This window comes from Trematomus bernacchii, unplaced genomic scaffold, assembly GCF_902827165.1.
Source record: "Trematomus bernacchii unplaced genomic scaffold, fTreBer1.1, whole genome shotgun sequence".
NCBI classification, from domain to species: domain Eukaryota; kingdom Metazoa; phylum Chordata; class Actinopteri; order Perciformes; family Nototheniidae; genus Trematomus; species Trematomus bernacchii.
The window spans coordinates 14,805,448-14,831,772 of record NW_022987973.1 but is presented as its reverse complement, the minus strand read 5'-3'; the positions used below and the strand labels follow the sequence as shown (position 1 = coordinate 14,831,772).

Genomic DNA, 26,325 nt, shown 5'->3' with positions numbered 1-26,325 from the left:
TCGCTGGCGTGACCACAACGGCTCTTTAAATAAATATCCAATATCCAATATTGTCTTGTGTGCAATAATGATATCCTGTCTAAATGTTTGTGTGTAATATTTCGACACCTTATATCCGTAGAAAGGAAGAGACTAGGACACGGACCTTTTTTTTTTTAATGGCTCCATTGTAGCCGATATCTCCTGAAAAAGCCAATCAGACACAAACATTAATTTGAAGCAGTTTTAATAAATAGTCATATGAGTTGTTTGAGGTTAATATAATCGTTATATCAGAAACTAATTGTTTCCAGAGCATTAAGTAATAAAATCATCATGTACAAGTAAAAAGAAAACAGATTATGATCTCATGCTAAGCAATACAACTTTACATAGGAAGTCAAATCCTGCCGCCTCAGGTCCTTCAGAGGAAACATCAGTTCACTTTGTGCTTGCTAGTCAGTCACTCGGTCAGGCAGAAAATGTTGACGCTAACACACTCGTGTAAGTGATCAAGGTCATTTTCTCATGACTTCATATTCTCTCGGGTCAGTACTGAACACAGAAATAAAATGATATAAATCTAAATTAAAGCCTTCTGGAAACCAGCAGAACTGGTAAACGCCAAGAAGGATGCAAAGTAATCCCAGTAATGTTCCCTCTAAATAGCAGTTGTGTCTGAATATATGAATGTAAAGAGTTAAGTGTGCGAACAGAGAATTCTGCAGGTGGTTTATTCTGTCACTGCCTGGGAAGAGACAGACAAGCTCTCAGCATCAGCATCGTATGAAAGAGTGGAGTGTCAATGTCTGCTGTTAAACAAAGTGTTATACATTAACTTAAACCAATTGCATATTGTGTAAGTGCAACAATGTGGCTAATATGAACAAGCAACAATCTCAATCCTAGCTTAAGGAAGAATGCAAAAGCCAACACACACGGCCTCTTCCATCCCATGAAGACCAGAAGGCTATAGAGTGGGGCCAGTTTACCTCAAAATCATAAACACATATTTCTCCTCTTACCTGTAGTGCTGTTTATCAACACAGATTGTTTCAATGTGGGAGTTGCAGAGAGTTAAGAGATTTGGGCTGTGGAAAATGTCTGCTTCCTCTCAACTATAATAGCACTTGGTTGCTCAAACATCAATAATTCCATTTGAGAAAAAAGAAACAAAGCAATGTAGAGATCAGGGCCCAGTGACTCAAGATAATCCACAGATAAGTGGCACTACAGGTGAGAGGGGAAACATACATCTTTGATGTTGGGGTTGAATATCCCTTTAAACCCCTACACAGTGTGTCTTATATATGATGATACAATGAAGGCTGCTACTTTCAAGAAAAAAAAAAGAAGATAATTTGGTCACTTAACAGATAAACACCTTGCCCTCCGGTATTTACATTTTGAATGTGCAACATCAGCATTGGTAAGTATGTACATGGCATCAAACTGTTACTCGGCTGTAGACACAGAAACGATCTGTTCTGCGATACAGCCGTCCGCACCGAGGGCAGAAAAGAATGAAGAGCATCTGAATCAGCCGTCAGCCCTACACACACCCATCGAGAAGTAAAAGGAGCCTCAGTTAGTCACTAGATGATCAGTAATAAGAACAGACGGCATGTTTAACAGGTATAGGGTCCTCTAGAAGCTGAAGCATTGCACAGTGTGCCTACACCTTCCTCCCATCTGCGATCTTCTAATCGCCACTAGCGTGCACAAACACGACTAGTCGACCCGCAGCCATGTGCGCCAGGCAGGTCCTCAGCTGTGATTTAAAAAGAAAAAACAACCTCCAGGCTTTAGCGTCTGGTGTGGTGCTCTCTCTTTGTGTCCTACGGCTCCATCACAGGGTGGAGTAAAACAGGATGTAGGCTGCGGAGGACTTGACGGAGGGGGTGGAGATTTCCATCACCTCGTGGTCATCAAACTTGTACCAGCGCTGTTTGGGGCCGTTCTTACAGTAGGCTGTGTAATGGCCGCCGTCTAAACCCCCGTAGTGGTTCTGGGAGTGGAGAAAAAGAGGGTTAGGCTTTCGAAGCAGCTAGATAATTACTATAATGAATTGTAAACCGTTAAAATGTTCACTATATCAAAACATTGCTATACTTATTTGTTATTGGTTTATTTTCCAACCGTTTATAGACTGAATCAAACAAAGGACAGCTTTATGAAACATAGATATACTGTAGATAGAATATATCATTAATTACACAGCAATAACAATAATGATACTTGTTAATGCATTTCTTAAGCTCCTTTTAAAGAGGACACATCATGGGAAACTAATATGTGCTTGTGCATAGACATTTGGGTATCTGGAGTGTACTTACAGAAACCCCATACAGGCTGTATCTCTTCAGGTTGGTTTTGGGTCCAATGACGTACTGGAACAGGTCCAGAGTTTCTAGAGGGAAATCTACAGACGTCTGTAGCTTCTGCTTCCATCTGCCCTCATAGGAGAATCTGCAGAAATTAAACCCATCAAAGAAAAAGAATGTCAATTGTGGGAACAGTAAGAACATTTACAGAAATTACAAATCAAATCGTATTTCCAAAAAAGTGAAAGTCTGCATTTAGTTTGGAGCTAAAAGTTATGAATTCATCATTAGACAGTGACAGAGCCATTTAGTCTACATCATAGTAATGCAGACATCACTACACACCGCTTTAGGTGCACCAGGACAATGGGCGGGACCTTCCAGATCTCCAGCTTCTTGGTGGAGTCTCTGTGGGCTTTGCAGTGTCGGCAGAACACCTTGTTGTTGTCCGTCAGCTTCTCTTCCTTGGAGAACAGCCTCAGACAATCCTGCCGAGAAGCAGCAAGCACATCAGTTGAAATATATATAACAGAAAAATATATTGACATAGACACATTAACATTATAAGCCTTCAAGATGTAGCAAGATGAAGGTTTATGTGTTTGTTAAGAGAAAGAAACACTGAACTCAACAGTACAGCATGTTATGTATATATCATATTCTAATTACGTGTATATAGACTTCTTGCACTATTTTTTATTAGTATTTTATTATTTAACTATGTTGCATCGTTGGAAGAGCTCGCGTCGTAAGATTTTAATTGCCATTTCTACACTGTAGCTTATGTGCATATGACATTAAAACCTTTGAATCTTTTGCATTTTGAATCTTTACATGTGAAACCCTGCATACATTTGAACTTAAATGTGAACTCTGCTATCCCAACATTAAAAAAAGGACAAAACAAAGCCTCTGTCTGAAAATGTTGAAGCTCAAAACAAACTAGTAAAAACAGCAAAAGACGTTGGCAGGTTGTTGTGTGACCGACCTGCAGGGAGCACTTGCTGGTGGAGGCCAGAGGCAGCGACAGGTACATGAAGGTCTCAAAGGTCCGTGACTTGCGGTGGCAGGTCAGACACTGCACGGTGGACTTGAACTGACCCTGGAACAGAGCCACGATGATGGACTCGTTCAGCAGCTTGTGTTTGCTCCAGGCCAGGTCGGCTGCTGCCTGATCATCCATATGGTCGTTATCCTCCTCTTTGTACCGCTTCCTGTTGTCCGCCTGACACCAGAGACAGAAAACATGTTGATACGCAAAAGCAACAGCAGCTCAAGGTGTAAGCAAGCTGTCTTCATGACTCAGGAGAAGTTACATACTGCGTGAATTCAAGTCCTAATCTCTTTCAGTTCATTTGCATGCAGTTCAGCCAGGTCATTATGATAGGTAGGAAGATATGAGAGGCAGGTTAACGCTTGCTAATTAATAACTCATTAATTAGACAGACTTATACCATTAGCCTAGAGATAAAAGGGGAGAGGGGACAGAGCCAACCTGATGGCAGACGGGTCTGAACATCACACAAAGGGGATGTGATGAGATGGAGAGTGTGTCATGAGAAATGGACGTCATCAGCCGTTACAACCTCATCAAAAACAATTGAAAGAGTGAATCTCAAAGCTGCCTTTCCTTCTCATCTCTGACTGCTTGTGGCTTTCCGTTGAAAAAAATTGAAAAACAATCATGTTTTGATGTCTAAAAATAGAAAAAGCATAATTATCAAGCTATGAAATTGTCTTTCCCTATTCATCTAGTCCTTTCCTCCATTCAAATGCACATGAAGCCGGTAACATCAGTCACTACAGGCAATGAGGCATGTCTTGGGTCTACATGCAGAGAGGTTCTGACAGAGCATCAGACCGGACAGATGCAGACACGCCACACTCACACTGCTGCAGGAGGACCAAGGACACACAGCTAGTCACTTACTTTCTAATTTGCCATCAAAATGAAACCAGGTGAAAAAAACAGAAGAAAAATGATAAAAGACTGCGTTTTACATCGTTAACAGGCAGACAACAAACAACGGGTAGCAGAAGACACAGTTACAATAAATAAATGACTTATAATTTATTCACTCAATATGTAATCGAGATTGAGCACATTAGATGTAAATGTTTCTCCAAGCAGTATTCAAAAGCTTTTAAATACTTTATTTATGCCACACTGATGGTTTTGTTATAAATGTTGCATGAAGTGCGTGCGCTACCTTGTTGAGGTCCTCGTGGAGCCCGTCCATGAGGAACAGCAGCAGCTCCTGGGAGTCTTGCTGGTCATAGCAAGCAAACTGGTCATTGATCTTGCCTATGGTGACCTTAAAGTCCCGCGGGCTGATGCTCTTGTACAGACCGCTCCACAGCGCCTTCATGATCACTCCAAACTCCTCCGCCACCTCGCCCTTATGGCCAAGGATGTTGTACCTGGGAGATACACAAAGCAGCGATGGATATCTTAAATATTTACCTCATACATGTCTCTTTCTGGGAAGTAATTATCAGAAAATACCTTTATTCGTCCCACAGTGGGGAACATTTTGTTACAGCAGAAAAGAGCCAAAAACAGCTTAATATTAACTAAGAAGCATGCACCATTTTTTTAGGAAAGAAAACAATTAAAAATTAAACAATTTACAAAATAAACATCTGTAACCATTTTGGAGATATAGCAGCCAGGTATATTTTGCAGTTATTACAGGCATATATTATTATTACATTACATATCCAGAATCTGACCTGTTGATGTCCTCCAGGTAGTAATTGTTGTTGAAGTACTCGGCCATGGCAGGAGTGTTACACAGACATTGCAGGATGGAGTTCATGTAGCATGTGTTGCCCATGTTGCGGAGGCCCGTCAGCGATGGACCCAGACCTCCAAAAGAAGGGTTGAGGTTGCGAATTTTGGCAGCCGACGGCCGTGCGATCTCCACTTTAGAATAGACTTTAGTGGCAGGCCTGCAGGACAGAGGAACACAATGAGAGAGCAGTTTCTGCAGAGATAAGGCTAAAGAGTTGACAATGTGCTGGACAGACAGCTCCTTCACCAACAGACTGCTTCCAGATCCTCTGTCACAAGGATAGATACAGGAAAACATAACTCTGTATAACCACTCACCTCTGGCTGCTCCATAGCTTCTCTTTTGTTAACTGGACTTATAACATCTCACTGTACATTTATATTTAATTGAATATGCAATTCTTGCACACTAAATGAAAATAATATCCTACTTTTATATTGGGTTGGCTGTAATTTAGCTCTTCAATAGTGTTTTTATTATCGTCTACATATTTTTATATTCACGGTCAACTTTTATATATTCACTCTTTTAGTTCTGTTTCATCTCCTATTTTAAGATGTTCATATTGTATAATTTTATATTTTCTACTCTTTTTTTATTCCTAATTATGTGCAATACTTTGTTTTACATGCTGCTACATCAACAAAATCCCACTTTGGGATTAATAGATAATATCTTATCTTATCTTAATGTGTTATATAAAAAAAAAACACATTATAATGATTGATTCAAAACGCTAGACACTAAGACTTCAGTTGCTGGAATTGCTGAGCGGCTGACCCCAGTAACTGATCAGTGCATGTCATGATACTGTATGTCTACATTATTTTATTTAGCTTTTGTCTATATTTGAAAATGTTGACACCTCAGTTTTAAGTTTTAATTTGTATTTGAATATTCAACATGTGTCAGTACAGTTCTCATGATTCTTGGTGATGATGTTTGTAAATCAGGCTCGAGCACAAAGCTGTTTCCATGGTTACGGCTTGAGTTAGGCCCAAGCCTGAGCCACAGCTGGGTCGATTTGTTTGGGTCATATAATAGTTTTGTCGAGCACAAACAGAAAGTATCCATATTTATATTGTGATATCAGAAAACATCCGAGTGCCTTACTTGGTCTCTCTGTTGATGGTGGGTGTGACAGCAGCGGTGGGGGGGGTGGCGGTTTTCTTCTGGACCTCGTCTCTCAGGTCCTGGGCGATATCCGGGGAGGAGTAGGAACGTTTCAGTTTAGACTGCTCCCGGTCCTGGTCCTGGGTAGAGTCTGGCTCAGCGGGCCGCGGGGGTTTCTGTTTAACTGTTGGCGGCGTGGAGGGGGGGGTCTGGGGAACAGTGACCTCCGGCGGGTACAGGTGGACACGGTTGGTCGGGGAATGGTAGTATCTGTAGGTCCCTGTCACCGTGTCCAGGAACTAGCCAATAATGGAGGGAGGAACATGGAAAGAAAATAGGACATTTAATTGAAAGAAACAAGCACACATAAGGTCTTCATTATTTATAAATTCAAATATATATGTTTTTAAACTTTTTTCATTCTTCAATTATAAAGTGAGTTAACACATTTCAGATTTAAACATGTGGTACCTTCATCCAACCAATTGGAAGGCCTGGGACACTCCTTCCCATCTCCTCACTTCTTGCTCGGGTCAGGGGCTCCCTCTGCAGAAAAAAAACCACAAACAGACTTCACTTAAAAGTTCTCAACAAAAATCCAATCCAATCCAATCCAACTTTCTTTATAAAGCACTTTAAAACCTCCAGACCAAAGTGCTGTACAGAGAGATACATAACATATAAAATCACACAGCTCAGCTCACAAAACATAAAAATAAGTATAAAATCACATAAAAGATACGAAACACAAAACAAACCAGAATAAACGTAACAATTACAAAATAAAAATAAAAACAACCATATAGTACAAACAATAGACCACCGAAAGCAAATAAAAGCAACAATCTACTTGGTTCCGAATGCTAAGGAGAAGATGTGGGTTTTAAGACGGGATTTAAAAACAGACAGTCTGATTAGCAATGGCAGGTCGTTCCACAGTTTAGGGGCGGCAGCAGAGAAAGCACGGTCCCCTCTGCGCTTACACTTTGTTTTTGGCACCCTCAGGAGCAACTGATCAGCTGACCTGAGAGTGCGAGTGGGCGTGTAGCTGTGTAACAGCTCAGAGAGGTAGGGCGGGGCCAAGCCATTGAGGGCTTTAAAAGTAAATAAAAGAGTTTTAAACTGAATCCTCGAAAGAACGGGCAGCCAGTGGAGTGAAGATAAAATGGGGGAAATGTGCTCGTGTTTGCGTGTGCCAGTTAGTAGCTGTGCTGCTGCATTTTGCACCATCTGCAGGCGAGCAAGGGAGGACGCACTTATCCCAATATATAGTGCATTACAATAATCCAAGCGGGAGGTGACGAAGGCATGGATTACTGTTTCAAAAAGGTCACTATTTATAAAAGGCTTTATTTTGGCTAGCTGCCTGAGGTGGAAGAAGCTGTTTCTAACTACTGCCTTGATCTGGCTGTCCAGCTTGAGTTCAGGGTCCATCTTTATCCCAAGATTTGTGATGGTAGGCCTGTTGGAGTGGCCCAAGGATCCTAGGTCTATGGGAGTGGTCCGAGGGGCACCAAAAACCATTACTTCGGTTTTGTCATAATTTAATTTTTAAAAGTTGCATGACATCCAGGACTTAATGTCTTCAAGGCAGTTTAACAGTGGTTTAATTGAGTACGAGTCGTTCTTCTTGAGTGGCACATATATTTGGCAATCGTCTGCATAGCAATGAAAAGCGATGCCGTGCTTCCTAAGAATGGACCCAAGAGGGAGCAAATACAGGGAGAATAACAGGGGGCCTAACACTGAGCCCTGTGGAACCCCACAAAGGAGAGGAGCAGACGAGGGGCGAAGTAAAGGTTGGCATAAAATGGTGTGACTTAATTACATATATCACTGTTTTTATGAAGCACAATAACTGATAACTGCTGTAATCTTTTTAATACAAAACAAACTTGAGTATGTCTACCGTCTAACTAGTGTCTTAATTTATTCTAGTTTCACAAAGATTTAATTTAACAACACGCCTCTGAGGTAAGATTGAAGTGTTGGACAATATAATCTGCTGGGTGAGCATGAGAGAGCAAACATACAAAGTTAGCTTGTTTTTTACTTCTGTAATGTAGCTGAAGTGTTACAGATAACTAATTGTATCTAGGATTATGTAGACCCATAACTTTGCTGTTGAAAAGAGGTTGTACATAGTTAGAAAGTTATATTAGTTGTATCTTCTACAATATAAAGTCTAACAGGTATTGTGAAGTCTTATCTTCCCCTAACTACTTTACTGTCCATGAGTCTTACACAGCTTTAAATCCTTTAATTCGTCAGACCAGATAGGTATTCCGTTTGTGTGCAAAGTGTTTTAGCATGTGGATTTGTAGTCTCGTTGTTTAAACTGTGAGAAAATAACAAGGGATTGTTCAGTTTCCCTTTAGCCACAAATGTAAGACACAGCTTAAAGTGACTCTAACGTTAGCATGTGATCACTGTTGTGGGATCTGGGGATTACTTTTCTGACTTTCCCACAGACAGAGGGTTGAAATAAACGTCACACTGTAGTAGTAAGTAACAAGGGGAGAAAATAGGACTCACCTTAATTTCACTTACGATATGATTGGGAGCAGGAGAGTCCAGGGACATACTCTTGGAGGGAGGTTCAGAGTTCTGCTCCTTTCCCCTCCTCTCTTTGTCGTCCCACACCCTGTTCTCTTTATCGTCTTCTTCTGCCTTCTGCCGTTCCAGTTTATTTTTCTCCTGAGGTCCATTCTCCTGCTCGTCCTTCTTCCTCTTCTCACTTTGCTCCCTTTCAAACCTTTCCTTCTCCTCCTTCTCCCGTCTCTCACCCTCTGCACGACGCTCCTGGTTTCGTTTCTCCTGCTCTTGCTTTGCCTTCTCCATCCCTGCTACAGCCTCAGAGTGTATCTGGCTCTGTTCTTCTTTAGACAGTGAATTGTTGGGGGTGATGGATGGTTTGACAGAGCGGTCGGGCATATTTGGGCCGTTCTGCATGGATCCGTTCTGGCCGGGCTTTGGCTCGTCGGTAACACAGACAGAGGGTTTCTTGGTACGGTCAAACTGGGACAGGGAACAGAAGGAATAAACAAAACATGAGTGGTGTTGAAACACACAGCTCTCTATGTTTTATTCTCCCAAATATACAGATACAGTACCTGTGGGAAAGCTTTGTTTGCAGGCGTCTGAATGGATGCACCTGCTGCAGGGCCCTTCTTACTAACGTCTAGCCCAGAATTGGTCGAGCCGGTGACGGTGGACTCCAGAGAGTCTGGCGGCCCGTCAGTAACCTCGGAGGTTTTTGATGTGGGGGGTTCTGCTGGTGCAACCCCGTTCACCAGCACAGGAGCGGAGGCCTCCTGAGGCTCGGGTGTCACCTCGGGCTCTGGTTGAGGTGGGGTCACAGGCTTTGGTTCCTCTAGGGATGGGTAGCTAAAGTTCACTGTTTGAAGCATCAAAGGAAGGAAATCAATTTTAAAGAGAATCATTTAATATAGGCAGGAGTGCACACAACTTTCTCAGTGAGGTACTCAGATGAGTACCTGGAGTCAGTGTTTGGTACTCCAACTTCTGGCGATTGTCAACGGGGGGGGGGACGACGACTACAGCGCTTCGCGATTGTCAACGGGGGGGGGGGGAGGGTAGTACTCTGTAGAGTACAGAGCTTCGTGACCGCGGAGCGTGTGAACGTTGTGATCAGCTGTTTTAGCGCAGGGCTGCTGTACAGACCGACGTTAACAGCAGCCCTGTCTGTGCACACGGAGACCGTCCGGTGAACTAACCGCCTTCTGGAAAAGCTTTACAAGTACGTCGGTACGCAAATGCGCTTTGTGACACAAGTGACGGTACGCATTTCAGATTGTTGCCGCGCATGCGTACCTGCGTACCAGTTATGTGCACCCCTGAATATAGGAACATTTATCTTAAGAGTCATTTTAAATGAGCCATTAATATGGGCTTTGGAAACTATTGAGTGTAAATATGACACATGGACAAGAGAAAAAAAGACTAAACGCTGGTAAGTTTGGATTATTTCATTGTTGTTGTTTTTAAGGTGCATGGAGGATCACATTTTGAAAACACAAGCATCGTGTGGGATTCAATGCTCATAAGTCAAATGAGAATTCGCTCACTTTATTTTAAACATGAATTAGTTAGCCTTAATCTTTTTTTTCTTACAATAAAACAACATCAGCTGCATAACAAACAATCAACTAAACTACGTGGCCTGATAAATACAAAGAGCCAAAGCTCTAACGTGCCCATGGTACTGCTCATACTCACACTGGGGGTGGGAGCTGATGATATTCGGTCGAGGAGGGTGGACTTTAGCGTTGGATGTGAACATGGGGTAAAACAACAGCCAGTTCTCGTAGCCTCCCTCCAGCACCAGCGGCTCACTACGCAGGATTGTGATGCTGTCCCACTGTGGAGAGTGCAAACACATCATTGTAGCTCACAGGAAGGTTCTGCAGTTGTTATTCACACTCTAAACCCCACCCACTCACTTTAAAGAGGGCGTCTTTGAGGCTCTGCAAGGTGGTGCCCAGTTTAAGGTCAGTGACAGAACTGAACCAGTCCAGCAGCACTATATAATCCACAAATCCCCTCCGCTTCCAATGCTCTTTAGACGCATCTGGCAGCTTCCCCTCAATCTGAGTCACAATGATTCTGAAAAGCCACAAAGAACCAGTTCAGGAGGACAGGAGGACAGGTATTACAATGTAGTCTTTTCTACTTCTCATTATTTTGATTTGACAAACAGAAAAGTAACAAAAGGGAATAATACATTCATTTATATCATCATGCCCAACTTACAAATGACACATTCAGTGTCAGATCAAACTATCAGGTACGAGGCCTGCTCTCACCCTGGGCTGACGGCCTCCTCCGGCACGCTAATGCACGTCTGGCCCGGGACCTGAATGCGAGACTCCTCAAAGTCCCTGAGGCTGCGCGCATCCATAACAATTATTGTAATTGTCTGGTCCTCCATCATGTGGAAAAGTTTCTCAGCTGAGATGCCACCAGCTGGCACTGCAGCTATCAGACAAAAAAGAAATGAAAAAAATCTGAAAAGAACAGACTCAAATTCCAAACACTTCACAGGTGAAACACTCACCATAATGGAACCTAATCTCTCGGTTTAAAGAAAGATTTTAACATCAGAAGGAAATGTATTCTGCTTACCTTTGGAGGGTGTATTCTTTAGTTCAGTCTTCAGTTCATTCTGTTCTCCTTTTATCTGACAAAGAAATCATCATGTTAAAACGCTAACGTTGATTTGAATAATTCGGATTTGGACCAATGGCATTTGTTTTATTATTACATAAATTGAATGAAAATATTAAAACAAACCATTATACACAACAGCGCCATTCATATCTTTACTGATTAGGCTATTAGTGTCACTGGTATTACTGGCATGATGTAAACTGTAGATTTAAAACTGTACATTTTATAAATGTTATTTAAAAAAATCATAAACCACATCCTTCACATCCACTTGCAAAACATCAGTTTTAGACACACAGACTGAAGCAATTCTCATTGAAATCAAGTGTCTATCTTTTTGAATTTATAACAAGAAAATATATATCTACCTTTTTGCTGTCCTTCTTGTTTGCTGAAGACACTTTTGGAGCACCTCGACCGCTATCTTTCTCTTTCATTTCCTCCCTCCTTTTCTTCTCCTCTTGTCTCTCCTTCTCCTCAAGTTTTTTTCGAACCTCAACTTCCTCATACCTGTTCACAATGTAAAGATTAACAGAGTTAAAAAAGAAAACATGTTCTCAAGTCAGATTTTGAATCTTATGCATTAATAAGTCATGTGCAATAATAAAAAACTAACCTGAGTTTAAGGCTTTCAGAGAGTTTCTCTGCGGCTTCGATGGCTTTCTTAAAGCTGTTTGGCCCAAGCATGGTCATGTAATAATCCTTTGTACAATGGAATGGAGAAAAGTTACACACTAACTCCAAATCTTGTTAGTTTTCCACACAAAGTTACACATTTATAATGTTTAACTATACCGGTTGCTGCTTGAAGTCTGGTCTTTTCTTGATGATGTCATATACAGTTAAATACTTCATGTACAGCACATAAGCTTTCTCCTCGTCTCTGTCCAGACGACACTCCTCTGCCGCCTTGAAGATTTTGCAGGCACTCTGAACATAGCTGCAACAAAGCATATAAGAAGCATAATTTAAATAACATAATCACCTTGTGATTGTAAAATGCTTGGGCTTAAGTTATACTGGGGATTTTAGCATGTGTTGCGAGGCTTTGAACCCGATTCATTTTGTTTGATAAAGGTTGCTGTACATTTCAAAAGGATTACACTTATTCAAACTTTAACGCAACAATCTCAATCACACGTTATCTCGTCTCTTTTCCCTCACTTGGAGACATTTTCTCTGTGTTATGAGTGCTTTACTGTAAATACTGTAAACATGAAAGTTAGCATTACTTCCGGGTGCTTGTCTTGTCCGGCTTAATTTCAGCCTTTTTGTTGAGTTCCCCCAGAGAAGTGGACAGATACAGCTCTCTGAGCCCGTTGGAAACTGCAGGCATCTTGGCGGATGTGTTCAGTAAGACTCACAGGCAGGCGACCAGTCAGTGCTCTGCACAGGCTCTGAACATATCTGTAAAACAAAATAACCAAAGCTGTGACTAAAACGCTTAACCAGTCCTGTTAAAAATTCTAAATAGCATTGATAACATCCAAGTAGCTGATGGCCTCAAATGTTATCCCTCTAAGTAAGACAACAGTTTAACCTACCACAATAATTACACTTTTGACTTATTGTAAGAGATAGAGAAATGCCTTTCAAACATTTTAGCTGAACTCATCTTGGCTGGCTTTTAAAATATGTGTTTGTTTACATAAGATTGTTGCCAAAATAATACTAGAATAAACAGCAGGGTTTTCCCTACCATAATACTCATAACTAATAACTAAACCAATGTCTCCGCAGCGGGGATTGGTAGTGTAGTACTAAATCTTAGTAGGATAAGCCCAACATAATTTCATTATCAGTCATTAGGCAGGCAAATACATTTACACAGGATGTTTTACAACAAGCATTGAATTGTGCTGACATCAAACATTTTAACTTTCACTTGCGTAACACCACTTAGGTCTCTTGAGTAATATTGTCATAGCATCATAAGCTAATAAGACAAACGTTATGTAAAGCTAAAACACATGACATGTCGTTGATGAATCTACACTACCAATCCCCGCTGCGGAGACACTGTTAGCGCAGTACCTCCATTAGTTAGCTTGTGGACGTAAGTTAGTTTCATGGCTCAGGACATGTCAACATTGAACACAACAAGTAAGAGTTTTAAGGCTAACGTTAGCCATGACCGTGTTCATTACCTGGACTAAACACACGTTATTCAACGCAGAGCACAAACCAACCACAGCTTTGGTATTAGCAGCATATAGTAACTATTTACATGTTAACTTAGCTGTGTTGTCTTCTGTTAGCATGCTAGCTACGTCAGTTAGCTTGCTACGCTCTCACGCAGTTAACGTCAACGTTCGCTACTGTGGGCATTTAACTGCGGATCAGATACGGATATTATCATATTCAGATGTAAAGAGATATCCTCTAGTCCTAAAGCCAACACGATTATTGTAGTACTATACTGTTCATATACAAATTACCTCCTTATGATCCGTTGCTTATACTTTTTTGACAGCTGATTCCTGAATCCTTCTTCCGGCCTGTTCTTCTCCTGTGATGATCCGGCAGCGGGTGTCCTTAATGTCGCATTACTGCCACCTTCTGGTGTTCATTTTCTGCTTCAATAACCCCTTTATCTTGTCCTTTCCAACCCTCTAAATATTTCCTGAATGCTATTGAGACATGAATGTTTCACATCCATTGTTTAAAAAACCAGTTAGATGTGTTCCTGCAGTGTGTGTAGAGTTCAAGTTGCTGTCCTATTGTTCATTCATTCCGAGTTACCAAGAACTCTGGCGGTCATCCAGGATTCATAGAACCGTATTACATACGTAACTTTCGTTCTATTTCATCCTTACTGACCACCAGAGCAGGGGCGGATCTAGACAAATATTCATGGAGTGGCCAGAGGGTGGCAGAAGTATATGCTGATTTAATCGCAGTCATATCAATCAATGTTAACTTGGAAAGCCACAATATTAATATTTTAACTCAATAACATAGGTGACATTATTGTGGCACATAAAGCCTTACATATAAATATATAAAGGTGGCAGACATCATTTAATTAATTTTAACTGAACAATAACTGAATGAGTTTGTTTCACTCTTAGACCAGCAGGGGTACCAAATCTATGCAGACTGCTGCAATAAGTACATTAATTAACTGTCTCATCGATGTTTGTCTGAATGAATATGATACTATTAACAATCATATTATTCCTATCAGCTGTCAATCACTGTTATGATTCACACATTCATTTATTATTGAATAATCTATATTTTTTGGAGGAGTTAATGATGAATGTTCCTCAAGATGCTTGCTCACCCTCCTTCAAATTTGAAAGACAAGTAATTATATCATGTATCAAAAGATTCAAACGAACAGTTCAGCGCCCCACGACTTTACTGCAAACAGTTACAACCTTGACTTTACATCAGAAAGAACAAACATTAAAGAAGTGACTAACTGCATCAGTTAGGGTTAAAAAACGTGTATTCAGCTAAAACATACGCTGCAGTTATTATCCAGTGGAAAGTCCTTACCTACTGGCCTAGTTAAATCAAAGTCGTTAATTTTTGTTGGCTGGGCAGTGTAGTTTTACACACCGTCTTATTTGACTTTCTCAGGACTTAAAACTGTTTTTTGGGGGCAGACCCCCACAAATTAAAAAAATATATACACACATAAGGTTATCATCTTAACAGTTTGTTATGCTCATCGAATCATCCGTGAGCAGAGCATCAAGTTGGCATGCCTATAACAGCTGAATGAGGCGATTACCACCTTGTTCAGCAACACGCCTCACAAACTTATTAAGATCTAAAGCTTTAGTGCGTTTTGATTCAATGCTGAGTACAGCCAAACTTGACAGTCTCTTCTCTGTCATTGTAGACCGCAAATACCTCATTCCTTCCGTCTACTTGAGTCCGAATGCTTCTCGTTTTGCGCCGTCCCCCCCGTTCAAATGAAATAGGGATGGACTAGGTGGACTCTGCAGGAGGACCACACCCAACGGGTGAGGGGTGGCAACATTCACTGTAGTATCTGGCGAATGTGCTCGGGGATGCCCATGTGGCCGTGGCACATATGTCCTCCAGGGGCACACCTCTCAAGGTCGCCCATGACGTGGAGACACTCCTGGTAGAATGGCACTTTACTCTGGGTGGCAAGGGACGGTCATTCGCCTTGTATGCCTGGGCAATGACGTCCAGGATCCAGTGGGACAAGCGCTGCTTTGAGAGCGCACAGCCCTTTCTAGGACCACCGTAACAGAGAAAGAGCTGTTCAGACTGACGTATGCGTGCGGTAGTCTGGACATAAGCTCTAAGGGCCCGCACCGGGCATAAGAGTCTTGACCTCTCTTCCCCCTCTCCTGATGAGGTATCAAACCGTGCCAGCTGGATAGACCGATTGAAATGAGAGCGTGCCAGCACCTTAGGGAGGAACGCTGAATTCGGCCATAAAGTGACACCTCAGCCATCTGAGTTCCACCTCAGACGCGAGCTGTTCACGGACAAGGCCTGAAGCTCACTTACGCGCTTTGCTGAGGTGATGGCAAGAAGGACAGCAGTTTTGGCTGAGAGCCACCTCACTTCTGCCTGTGACAAGGGTTCAAAGGGAGGCGAACATAGGGCATACAGCACCAAGGGTAGGTCCCATGTAGGAGCCCTTGGGATGTTCGGGGGGCGCAGCCTCAGAGCTCCCCTTAAGAAGAGGGATACCAGCCTGTGGCTCCCCACTGTGTTGTTGTCAACCCTTGCGTGTTGAGCTGATATCGCAGCCACATACAGCCTGACGGTAGCGGGACACCGGCCGTCGTCCAGGAGGGACTGCAGGAACTCAAGGATAGTAGGCACCGAGCAATGTACTGGGTCCTCATTTCGTCCTTGGCACCAGTCAGAAAATAGTTTCCACCTGTTTGCGTACTGCATACGAGTAGATGGTGCCCTTGCATTGAGAATAGTCCTCTTGACAGGCTCTATGCAGTTGCTCAGCAGCGGGTCGGGCCCTCCAGTGGCCAGACCCACAGCAGGAGGTGCCACATCCGACTCTCCAGCTAAGAGGTCCTTCCTGTTGGGGAGACGCCAAGGCCTGGCTGGCCAGAAGGGGGCCACCAGAAGAAGCCTGTGGCCCTGATGAAGCACTGATCAGAGGAAGGGGTGGATAGGCATAGAGAAGACACCTTGGCCATGAGCCAGGGGGCTGGTCTTCTCCGTCAAGGAGAACCATAGGGGGCAGTGGGTCGACATCCTCGAGGCAAAGAGATCTACCTCTGCCCTGCCGAAGAGACCCCAGATGCTGTGCACCACCTCTGGATGAAGCCGCCACTCCCCGGGTGGAGGCTTGTGACGGGAGAGGAAGTCGGCGACTTGGTTCTGCTCTCCGGGTAGATACATTGACCGTAGGCTGGCCAGGCAAGGGGCTGCCCAGGTCAGGAGAGTCTGGGACACCTCTCCCTTTGGAGGGGGACAGCTCGTCGCAGCCTTTGGAGGGCGAGCGTTTTAGCCCACAGCTCCGATCGAGACGATCACAAGGCTACAGGTAGCGATGAGCTTAAATAATCTAAATGTTAATAGGCTAGCTTGGCTTCTACTCATAAAGTAGTAACCTGTGCAGCGAGAAGATGAAAAAGGACTGAACTCGTTGACAACACTGGAACTTATGCCTTCCGGGGTCATACGTTCAGTCCGTGGCTGGCCCAACACACGAAAAAGGACACACTTTGGACTTAGTATTATTGTTTGGACTGTCTGTATCTGTGGATGAAATATGTGCAGCAACGCGTATCTCAGACCATTTACCGGTTCTGTTTACAACCTCCATCCTTTCCGCAGGAGTCGAATCACGTGCCCCGGCGCGTCGTCTGCGTTCGATTAACCCCTTGACTGCCTCACAGTTCTCTGATGTTTTTAATGCTTCTCCGATCTGTAAATTAGATGTGAACTGTGCTTTTAATGCTGATGAGCTTATCTCCATGTTTGACTCAACATGCACACTAATACTGGATTCTGTTGCTCCTTTTACGCTTAGACGCACCAAAGTTCTATCAGAGCCGTGGCTCAATGACTGTACTCGTGCTCTCAGACGCACCTGCAGGCGTGCAGAGAGAAAATGGAAAAAGGATAAACTCCATGTCTCCCTAGAAATTCTTCGTGCTTGCCTTTCTGACTACCAGACGGCAGTCAAAGCAGCCAAAACAGAGCACATTTCTCTGTTCATCTCCAAAAACAGCCATAAACCTCAGGTTCTTTTTAATAGATAGATAGATAGATAGATCGTACTTTATTGATCCCAAATTGGGAAATTGTTTTTGTTACAGCAGCATAAAAGGCATTTTACAATAAAACAAAACTACAAAATATACAAGAATAGAAATAAAATATAAAATATAAAATATACATGTCGAAATAGAAAATATACATGCAGATATTATATATATATATACAAATATATATATTCAAAATATATGAAATATGGAGTATTAAATATGAAACAGATTATGTATGAGTAAAATGTACAACGTGGTTTTATTTCAAGAGAAACTATGGAGCAGAGAGTTCTCTTCCAGCCAGAGGTGATTTGTTGTACAGAGTTATTACAGTGGGCAGGAATGTTTTCCAGTATCTGTCCTTGTGGCAGGGGAGCTGCAGCAGTCTGTTGGAGAAGGAGCTCCGCTGACTGTCCAGCTGCAGGTGGAGAGGATGGGTGGGGTTATCCATGATGGACAACAGCCTGTTCAGTGTCCTCCTCTCCACCACAGCTTCAAAGGGGTCCAGCTTGATGCCGATGACTGACCCAGCTTTCCTGATCAGTTTATTGATCCTGCTGGTGTCACCGGCTCTGATGCTGCCCCCCCAGCAGACCGCAGCAAAGAAGAGTGCACTAGCCACAACAGACTGATAGAAGATCTCCAGCATCTTACTGCATACGTTGAAGGATCTCAGCTTCCTCAGAAAATAGAGTCGGCTCATCCCCTTCTTGTACACAGCGTCAGTGTTGATCCTCCAGTTCAGCCCATTGTCTAAGTGCACTCCCAGGTACTTGTAGACCTCCACAACTGCCACACCCTCTCCCAGAATGCACAGGGGCAGAGGAGGAGATGTCCTCTTCCTCCTGAAATCAATGACCATCTCTCTGGTCTTGGCCACATTCAGAAGCAGATGATTTCTTCCAGTCCACTCAACAAAATCACCCACCAGCGCTCTGTACTCCTCCTCCCGTCCATCCCTTATACACCCTACCACTGCAGAGTCATCCGAAAACGTCTGCAGATGGCATGACTCTGAGTTGTATAGAAAGTCAGAGGTGTATAAGGTGAACAGGAAAGGAGACAGCACAGTCCCCTGTGGGGCTCCAATACTACCAACCACCACATCAGACAGCACACTGTCCAGCCGGACGTACTGTGGTCTGTCCGTGAGGTAGTTGGTAATCCAGGAGATGGTGGACGAGTTTACCCTCATAGCCTGCAGCTTGTCACTCAGTAGCCGAGGCTGGATCGTGTTGAATGCACTGGAGAAATCAAAAAAGGTGATTCTCACAGTGCAACCCGATCCATTCAGGTAAGATGAGCAGAGGGGGGGGGGGGGGGTCAGCGGCAAAGTGAGCAGAGGGGGGGTGCAGAAGCCAGGCTGGGTGGTGGAGGAGAGGTGTGAAGTGTAGGTGGTGAGCAGAGGGGGGATGCTGACGCCAGGCTGAGAGGAGGAGGTGAGGTGAGAAGTGGAGGTGGAGGAGACAGCAGCGGGCGGAGAGCTAAACCTATTGAAGAAGGTGTTCAGCTCGTTGGCCCTCTCCAGGGTGCCCACAGTCAGTCTGTCTCTCCCTTTGAAGCCAGTGATAGCCTTCATCCCAGCCAAGACATCCCTGCTATTGTTCTGCTGGAGCTTAGGCCCCGCTCACACGGGACCGTTTGCGTTTATGCACAGTATGCGTATTCAAAAAAGTCTTCCGTTCACATGCATTTGTTTCATTTAACGTGTCTGTTCAAACGAGGCCGCTGGAAACGCTGTAGTACATATGCCGGGACTGTAAGTGGCGCTGTAACTTCCGCCAAAATACACCAAAAGTAGCGAAGAAGAGCAGCCCAGCAGCCCCCGCCGCAATGTTGCCATGGCTACCCTTCTGTTCATGCCCCGTGGTGTATTTAGCAACATGTAGTTCATGTAATTCTCCATGTCCACTTGTTGCTGATGGTTGTGGTAGAGGAGCTGTATATTTTTGCACTAATATCTGTAGCATGGTCAGTAGCAGTAGCACTAGCAGTAGCTACTGACAGGAGGAAGTCAGTGTGTGTGGCGATTGCTGGTATTCAGCGGGATATAGTCATTTTCTCAGCATATGGATAAATGCAACGGGGAAGTTAACTGAAAGAAACCAAGAAGCACGTCTCTGTGGAGAGGACGGCTCAGAAAGAGAGATATTCTCTACAAACACCGGGTGAGATGCACCTTTGTCAATATAATGGATCAATGCATGAAATCTGACTCTGTTTATTTTGTTTAAGGAGTATATTGGGCGTTAACAATTCTGGTTTGCCTTTTATAATATTATTTCATTCAAGAACCCCTTGTGCGTTTAATTAACACAGCTATTTTTGATAGTTGCTACAGCAGTGAGCAGGAGAGGTGGGGAGAGGCGGGGCTATCGTTATTTTTTCAGGAAATATTCGTATCGAGGTGATTACACGGACTCGGTTGACCCCCCAGAGCGTTTCGTTTGCAAATATATCCACCTTGGGACCCGTTATTGTTTGTGGGGTCAGTTTCTATCGGCCTCGTGTAAATAATAGGGCTATACGCACGCGAAACTATGCAGATACAAGCAGTTTTCTCCTCGTGTAAACGGCGCCTTAGTCTCCAGCTTCTTCCTGTAGGAATCTCTGCCCCTCCTCAACTTGTCTCTCAGCTCATGCTGGATACTCTTCAGCATTGATTTGTCCCCAGACTTAAAAGCTTCCTTTTTCTTATTTAAAAGAGTTTTCAGGTCACTAGTGATCCAGGGTTTATTGTTGGGGAAACAGTTGACAGTTTTAGCCGGTAATATTGTTTGTTCACAGAAGTTGATGTATTCTGTGATGTAGTCAGTCATGTTATTGATGTCCTCTCCATGTGGCACACAAAGCACATCCCAGTCAGTGGTCTCGAAGCAGTCCTGTAGAGCCTCATTAGCCCCAGGAGTCCATTTCCTCACAGTCCTGGTGGATACAGGCTGCCTCTGCACCAGAGGGACATAGTTAGGAGCCAAAAAGACGAGGTTGTGGTCAGATCTGCCCAGGGGGGGGGGAGGGCAGTGGCACAATATGCATTCTTGGTATTAGCATATAAAAGATCCAGAGTATTATTTCCCCTGGTGGGGCATTTCACATACTGAGTGAATGTAGGCAGAGATTTGTCCAGTTTTGCACGGTTAAAATCCCCAGTTATTGTGATGAATGCATTTGGGTGAAGAGTTTGGAGTTTGGCCACAGAGGAGTGAATGACGTCACCAGCCACCTCCGCGTCCGCGTTCGGTGGAATGTAGACAGCAACTACGATGACAGAATAAAGTTCTCTAGGTAGATAAAATGGACGTAATCCCACAGCTAGCAGTTCAATGTCCGGGCTACAGAAACGCTCCTTCACAGTAACATGTCCAGGATTACACCATCGTTCGTTCACATACAGTGCAATCCCTCCTCCTTTCTTTTTGCCGCTCAGAATAACGTCCCTGTCCGCCCGAACACTCGTGAAGCCGGGGAGAGCCGTGTTATTATCCGGGATGAGCGTGTGCAACCAAGTCTCGGTAAAACACATGATGCTATACTCACGGTATTCCCACTGCGTCTTCGTCAGCACGCGGAGCTCGTCCATTTTATTCCCCAAAGACCTCACGTTCCCCATTATAATGGCCGGTACACAGGGTTTGTATCTCATCTTCTTCTTCATCCTCAGCTTGGCCCTAGCTCTGCAGCCCCGCTTAAGCCTCCGAAGCTCCTCCGCGATGTCATGCCTGGCTCCGGGCAGCAGCACGGGTCGGCACAGCGCAATCAGCTGCTCACGCGAGTAAACAATGCCATCACTCCTCAGAGCATGGCTCTCCGACACAAAAAGTGAAAAAGGTAGCAGAAGAATGACCAGAAAACGTTCGAAGTAAAACGTGGCCATAGTTCGCTGCAAGACAAAATAAATATCCAAAGAAAAAAGTAAAACTAAGAGAATAAAAGTAAACAAAAAGACAAAGATCAATAAAACACCGGGAGCTGCAAGCAACAGGCAGCCACCAGCACGGCGCCTAATAGTAGATAAATGTCCTCAACTCTATCATTAATCCCTGTGATGTTTCTTCTATTGTCCCATCGACTACTCTCTGTGATAAGTTTCTTACATTTTTTATTGAAAAAGTATCTGCCCACACTAGTGCTACCCCAGATCCTGCTCCTTTTCTGTGCCCTGCTGTCCTCGACCACTTTGAGCCTGTATCCCTCTCTTCTCTCTCGGATGTAGTCAAGCACCTGCGGCCGACAAACTGCACCTCAGACAGCATTCCCTCTCGCCTTCTCAGAGATGTTTTTGATTCAGTTGGAGCAAGTATTTTATTACTTTTAAACACCTCTCTTAGCTCAGGATGTGTCCCAGCTGCCTTCAAACATGCCGTGGTAAAGCCACTACTTAAAAAGAAAAATCTCGACCCCTCCATTCTCGCAAATTTTAGGCCCATCTCCCAGCTACTTTTTTTATCAAAAGCCCTGGAGCGAGTAGTCTACGCCCAGCTGCAGTCTTTTTTAACCATCCATGGAATCCATGAAAAGTTTCAGTCTGGCTTCAAACCCATGCACAGCACTGAAACAGCCCTTTTAAGAGTTTTTAATGATCTGCTCCTTGCCGCCGACTCAGGTAGCCCAGCTGTCTTGGTGCTGTTAGACCTGTCAGCTGCCTTTGACACTGTGGACCATAGCATCCTGCTGTCACGGCTTGAACAGTCCAATGGCATCACAGGCTCTGCCCTTGCATGGTTCAGGTCCTACCTGACAGACCGTAGCTTCTCGGTACAGCTAGGTGCCTTCTCCTCTGCCAAAGCCCCTCTTACCTGTGGGGTTCCCCAAGGCTCGATTCTGGGCCCCATCCTTTTTCTACTGTACATACTGCCCCTAGGTTCAATTCTCACAAAACATAATATTCCCTTCCACTGCTACGCCGACGATGTACAGATCTATCTGCCTCTCAAAGCAAATGTCAAACACTCACTACAGCAGTTGATGGACAGCTTAACAGAGATAAAATCCTGGCTGAGCAAAAACTTTCTCAACCTCAACGAAAGCAAGACTGAGGTAATCTTTTTTGGACCCCAATCTTCAGCCTCTCCGGTTGATATTCTGGGCTCTCTCAAAAAAAACATCCTCCCCTCGGTCATGAACCTTGGAGTGACCTTCACTAGCACTTTTAAATTTGACAAGCAGGTCAGCACCGTAGTCAAATCCTGCTTTTTTTAAATAAGACTATTGGCCAAAACCAAGTCGTATTTATCTTTTAATGACTTAGAAAGGGTTATTAACGCCTTTGTAACCTCGAGACTGGACTATTGCAACGCTCTGTATGTGGGTATGGACCAGGCCTCAATTAAACGCCTGCAGCTAGTCCAAAACGCAGCTGCACGTTTGCTGACTGGCCACAAAAAGCGTGACCACATCACCCCTATTCTGGCCTCACTACACTGGCTTCCAGTTCGGTTCAGAATTGATTTTAAAATCCTTTTATTTGTTTTTAAAGCACTAAATGGGCTGGCTCCGGCCTATATAGCTGAACTCCTCCAGCGCTACACCCCAGCCAGAGCTTTAAGGTCTGCTGACCAGCTGCTGCTGGTAGTGCCCAAGACCAGGCTTAAAACCCGAGGGCACCGAGCCTTCGCAGCAGCTGGCCCTAGGCTCTGGAACACTCTGCCCCTCCATGTGAGGTCGGCCCAGACCCTAGGGGTTTTTAAATCTACACTAAAAACACACTTCTTCTCTCTGGCTTTCTAGTTAGAGCGGAGCACGACTCCTGACTTTTCCTTGTGTTTTTATTTTATTTTGTTTTTTATATATATCTGTTTATTGTGATTGTAGTAATGTGTTTTTATTACATGTACAGCACTTTGGCTCGACCAAAAATCGCTTTTAAATGTGCTATATAAATAAAACCTGATTTGATTTGATTTGATACGAGGTCGCACGTGACTTTGTTGACATAAATATTCGACCTGCGCATGCGCGAGACAGAAGATATCCAGTGCTAAGCACTGCCTCTGGCGGTCAGTAAGGATGAAATAGAAAGGGCGGCTGTGGCCAATAGGGCGGCTGTGGCGCAATAGGGCTAAGGCGGCTGTGGCGCAATAGGGCGGCTGTAGCGCACTAGGGCAGATGTGGCGCAATAGGGCGGATGTGTTGCAGTGGACTAGTGCGTTGGTGTTAGGATCAGGGGAGCACAGGTTCAAACCCCACTGCAGTCAGTATGTCGTTGTGTCCCTGGGCAAGACACTTCACCCCAAATTGGTCACGCTGTGACGTCAGCGGCCCGTCTTTGGTTGCGTTTCCACTTGGCCTAGTACCGGCCGGCGGGTCCTAATTCACAGTTTTTCTGGCCTCATAAAATCGTGGGTCTCGGGCCAGAGACAACGAGGCTGAGTCGGGCTGAGTATGCTAAACTAGAGAGAGCATCGCTGGCAAGGGGGCTACAACTACAACAAGATGGACATATTTGACCGTGATTTAATTGTAATACACGTTTCAAAATGATGCCGAAGTAACAACATACTGATACCGGTTAGTAAAAACCATGAATTAATGCTTTGACAAGTCTGCAGACAGACGGCAGGCGAAAAACCTTTTAAAATGCGTGTTTTCTAAATGGAGATTGGCTAAGCTAACGCAGTATATGCTCCGACCGTCCACACTCACAACAACGGCCTATACAGACATAAATAAAGCAGCGACTGTATTCGCCATGACACAGACAGTCTGTGGTTTGTACTTGTTTAACTTTTGTCTAGTTTCTGAACATATATGAGGAGCTGTGAGCTCTGAGTGCTAACAGCTAACGGCTGTGTTGTTTTTCTGGGGTTCTCATTGAAGATGACGTCACGGCTCCGCCTACACTGCGTTACTATAGATACTACCCCAGTTCCTAAACTGTAATGGAAATGCGCCATAAAGTGAGCCAGTCCTAACGAGGCCTAGCCATACCGAGCGAGGCCGTGTAGTGGAAACGCGCCATTAGTCACTTTGGATAAAAGCGTCTAACAAGTAACATGTAATGTAATGTAATGGCTGAAATGTTTACTTTACTTTAATAAATTCTTATTATTTATCAAAAAGTCTAAGGTATTTTAGTTCATAAGTACTCTTTGATCCAGCTCCATCTTCGATCAACATCACATTAGGAGGGTGCAGCACTATATATTTTGCATTGAAGCCAGCTCTGAAATGCAGGCCAACATTCCTGTACCATTTCACACTGGATGTTGTGTTCCAAAGTCTGAATATCTCAGATAATCAACAGGTGTTAAAATCCCAATTAAATTGTTAGTGTAATATGGACAAATCTCATGCAAATTTTAATTGACACCTCTAATGGACATGCCAGATATCGGTTTATTATTTTCCTTGCTACATCGTCTCTATGTTCTCTATCGTTTCTTCTTTTCTTTTCAGCTGATAAGTTTAGTATTGTGTTGTTAAGAAAGAGTTAGCCGCTGACTATCTACACTCCAAAACATTTGAAACGTTGACTTAAATAATGTAACCAGATAACACATAACTGTATTAGGTTAGTTAAAAGCAATAATATTACGTTTAAATAAAAGACAATAGGTTCAACTTAACACTATTACGTTCAACTAACCTCTTAAGCACGGCGGTCCCCCCATTGGACCCCTCCCACCGTTTTTTTTTCGAGATAATGTCTCAGGGCTTCTTAACATTTATGAAACTATTAATGTGTAGCACCAGATTAACGGGAAGAATCTCAGCTAACTGAAGATCCAGTATGCAGCTTCCGGTTTTGGTAACGCGTCACTCTCACTCCTTATTTGTTAACGTTTTGGTGTGTATATAACTTTCCCTCGATTCCATTGGCTCTAGCGGTTATAAAGAGATTTCATTCATCAAAATCGAGCAAGCGGGGCCAGAGATAGGTCAAATCCACCCAAATGACCCCAGAAGTGGGGTTTTTTGGCTAAATCTCTCTAAAAAGGTCAAATTTCACTTGTTTTGCATCAATCTTGATACAGGGTACTTATTATATGTTGTACTTTGGATTCCTAAAGCTTGTAGTCTACTAACCCATCATCCAAGGGTAGTTTTCACTATAAGTAAAAAAGAATTTTTGGACGGACACTATAATTTACAGTTTTTTACTATGTAAAATCTGAATTTTCTTTAAAATAAAAAACATCTATATTGATTCTGACTTTTCTACATCCAACTCACAGGTTTATCATTACTTTGAGAAAAAAGATTATTAATTTAACCCTTTTAGAAGGGAAGATATAGTCATTTGTTCTGGGAATGTCATTTTCGAGCCTGAGACCTGAAAAACAGGCTCAGGGTTTAAGAGGCTAATCTAGTACAAATATGTGGAACCAGTTGACATAACACAATTTAATTAAAGTCAATGTTTAAGTTCAGTGTACTGTCTTACTCAAGCATCACCTCTAAAATACATAACAACTCTTGCCATATTTTTCTTCTTTTTTTTTTTTACCACATTTGCTTATTAATGAGGTAGCATTGAAACAAATCTACATATTATAAAATTCCCACCATAAAGCTGCCCATTACAACTTCAACTTTTCAATGACAAGGTTAAAATTAAGAAAAACAAAACCTTGATTGAATAATAACACATTTTCTAAAGCTTAGTTAAAACTACACTATATGTGTATGATAACTAACTAGCAACATTTCTAAACCCTTGCTTTGTTCCTTTTTTCACCTTCATCTCAGACAGTA

The 26,325-nt window shown here is 43.3% G+C and overlaps 1 protein-coding gene across 3 annotated transcripts; it reads right to left on the bottom strand.

Moving 5' to 3' along the window:
• Positions 1-209: 209 nt before the first annotated feature.
• On the bottom strand, positions 210-13,946 carry usp8 (ubiquitin specific peptidase 8). Of its 3 annotated transcripts, none has more exons than XM_034116425.1 (19): positions 13,840-13,946; positions 12,634-12,808; positions 12,197-12,341; positions 12,018-12,103; positions 11,770-11,911; positions 11,357-11,411; positions 11,038-11,209; positions 10,675-10,837; positions 10,451-10,592; positions 9,325-9,608; positions 8,762-9,229; positions 6,683-6,757; positions 6,212-6,510; positions 5,037-5,255; positions 4,514-4,724; positions 3,292-3,528; positions 2,649-2,791; positions 2,316-2,448; positions 210-1,987 (listed from the first exon to the last, which is right to left on the bottom strand). In XM_034116425.1, exons 2-19 carry the CDS (start codon positions 12,735-12,737, stop codon positions 1,829-1,831), a joined length of 3,237 nt encoding a protein of 1,078 aa, XP_033972316.1. In that variant the 5' UTR covers positions 12,738-12,808; positions 13,840-13,946; the 3' UTR covers positions 210-1,828. The 3 variants fall into 3 exon arrangements, with proteins under 3 accessions (XP_033972316.1, XP_033972315.1, XP_033972314.1); XM_034116423.1 differs by having other exon boundaries at positions 1,829-1,987; positions 8,747-9,229; XM_034116424.1 differs by lacking the exon at positions 13,840-13,946 and having other exon boundaries at positions 8,747-9,229; positions 12,634-12,737.
• Between the last annotated feature and the right edge of the window lie 12,379 nt (positions 13,947-26,325).

Coding starts and splice junctions, on each gene's coding strand:
- usp8 (XM_034116423.1), bottom strand. CDS start 12,737: ATGCCTGCAGTTTCCAACGGGCTCAGAGAGCTGTATCTGTCCACTTCT. Junction 11,412..11,769: donor ACAAGAAGGACAGCAAAAAG/GTAGATATATAT, acceptor TTTCTTTGTCAG/ATAAAAGGAGAACAGAATGA. Junction 6,758..8,746: donor ATATCGTAAGTGAAATTAAG/GTGAGTCCTATT, acceptor TTTTTTCTGCAG/AGGGAGCCCCTGACCCGAGC.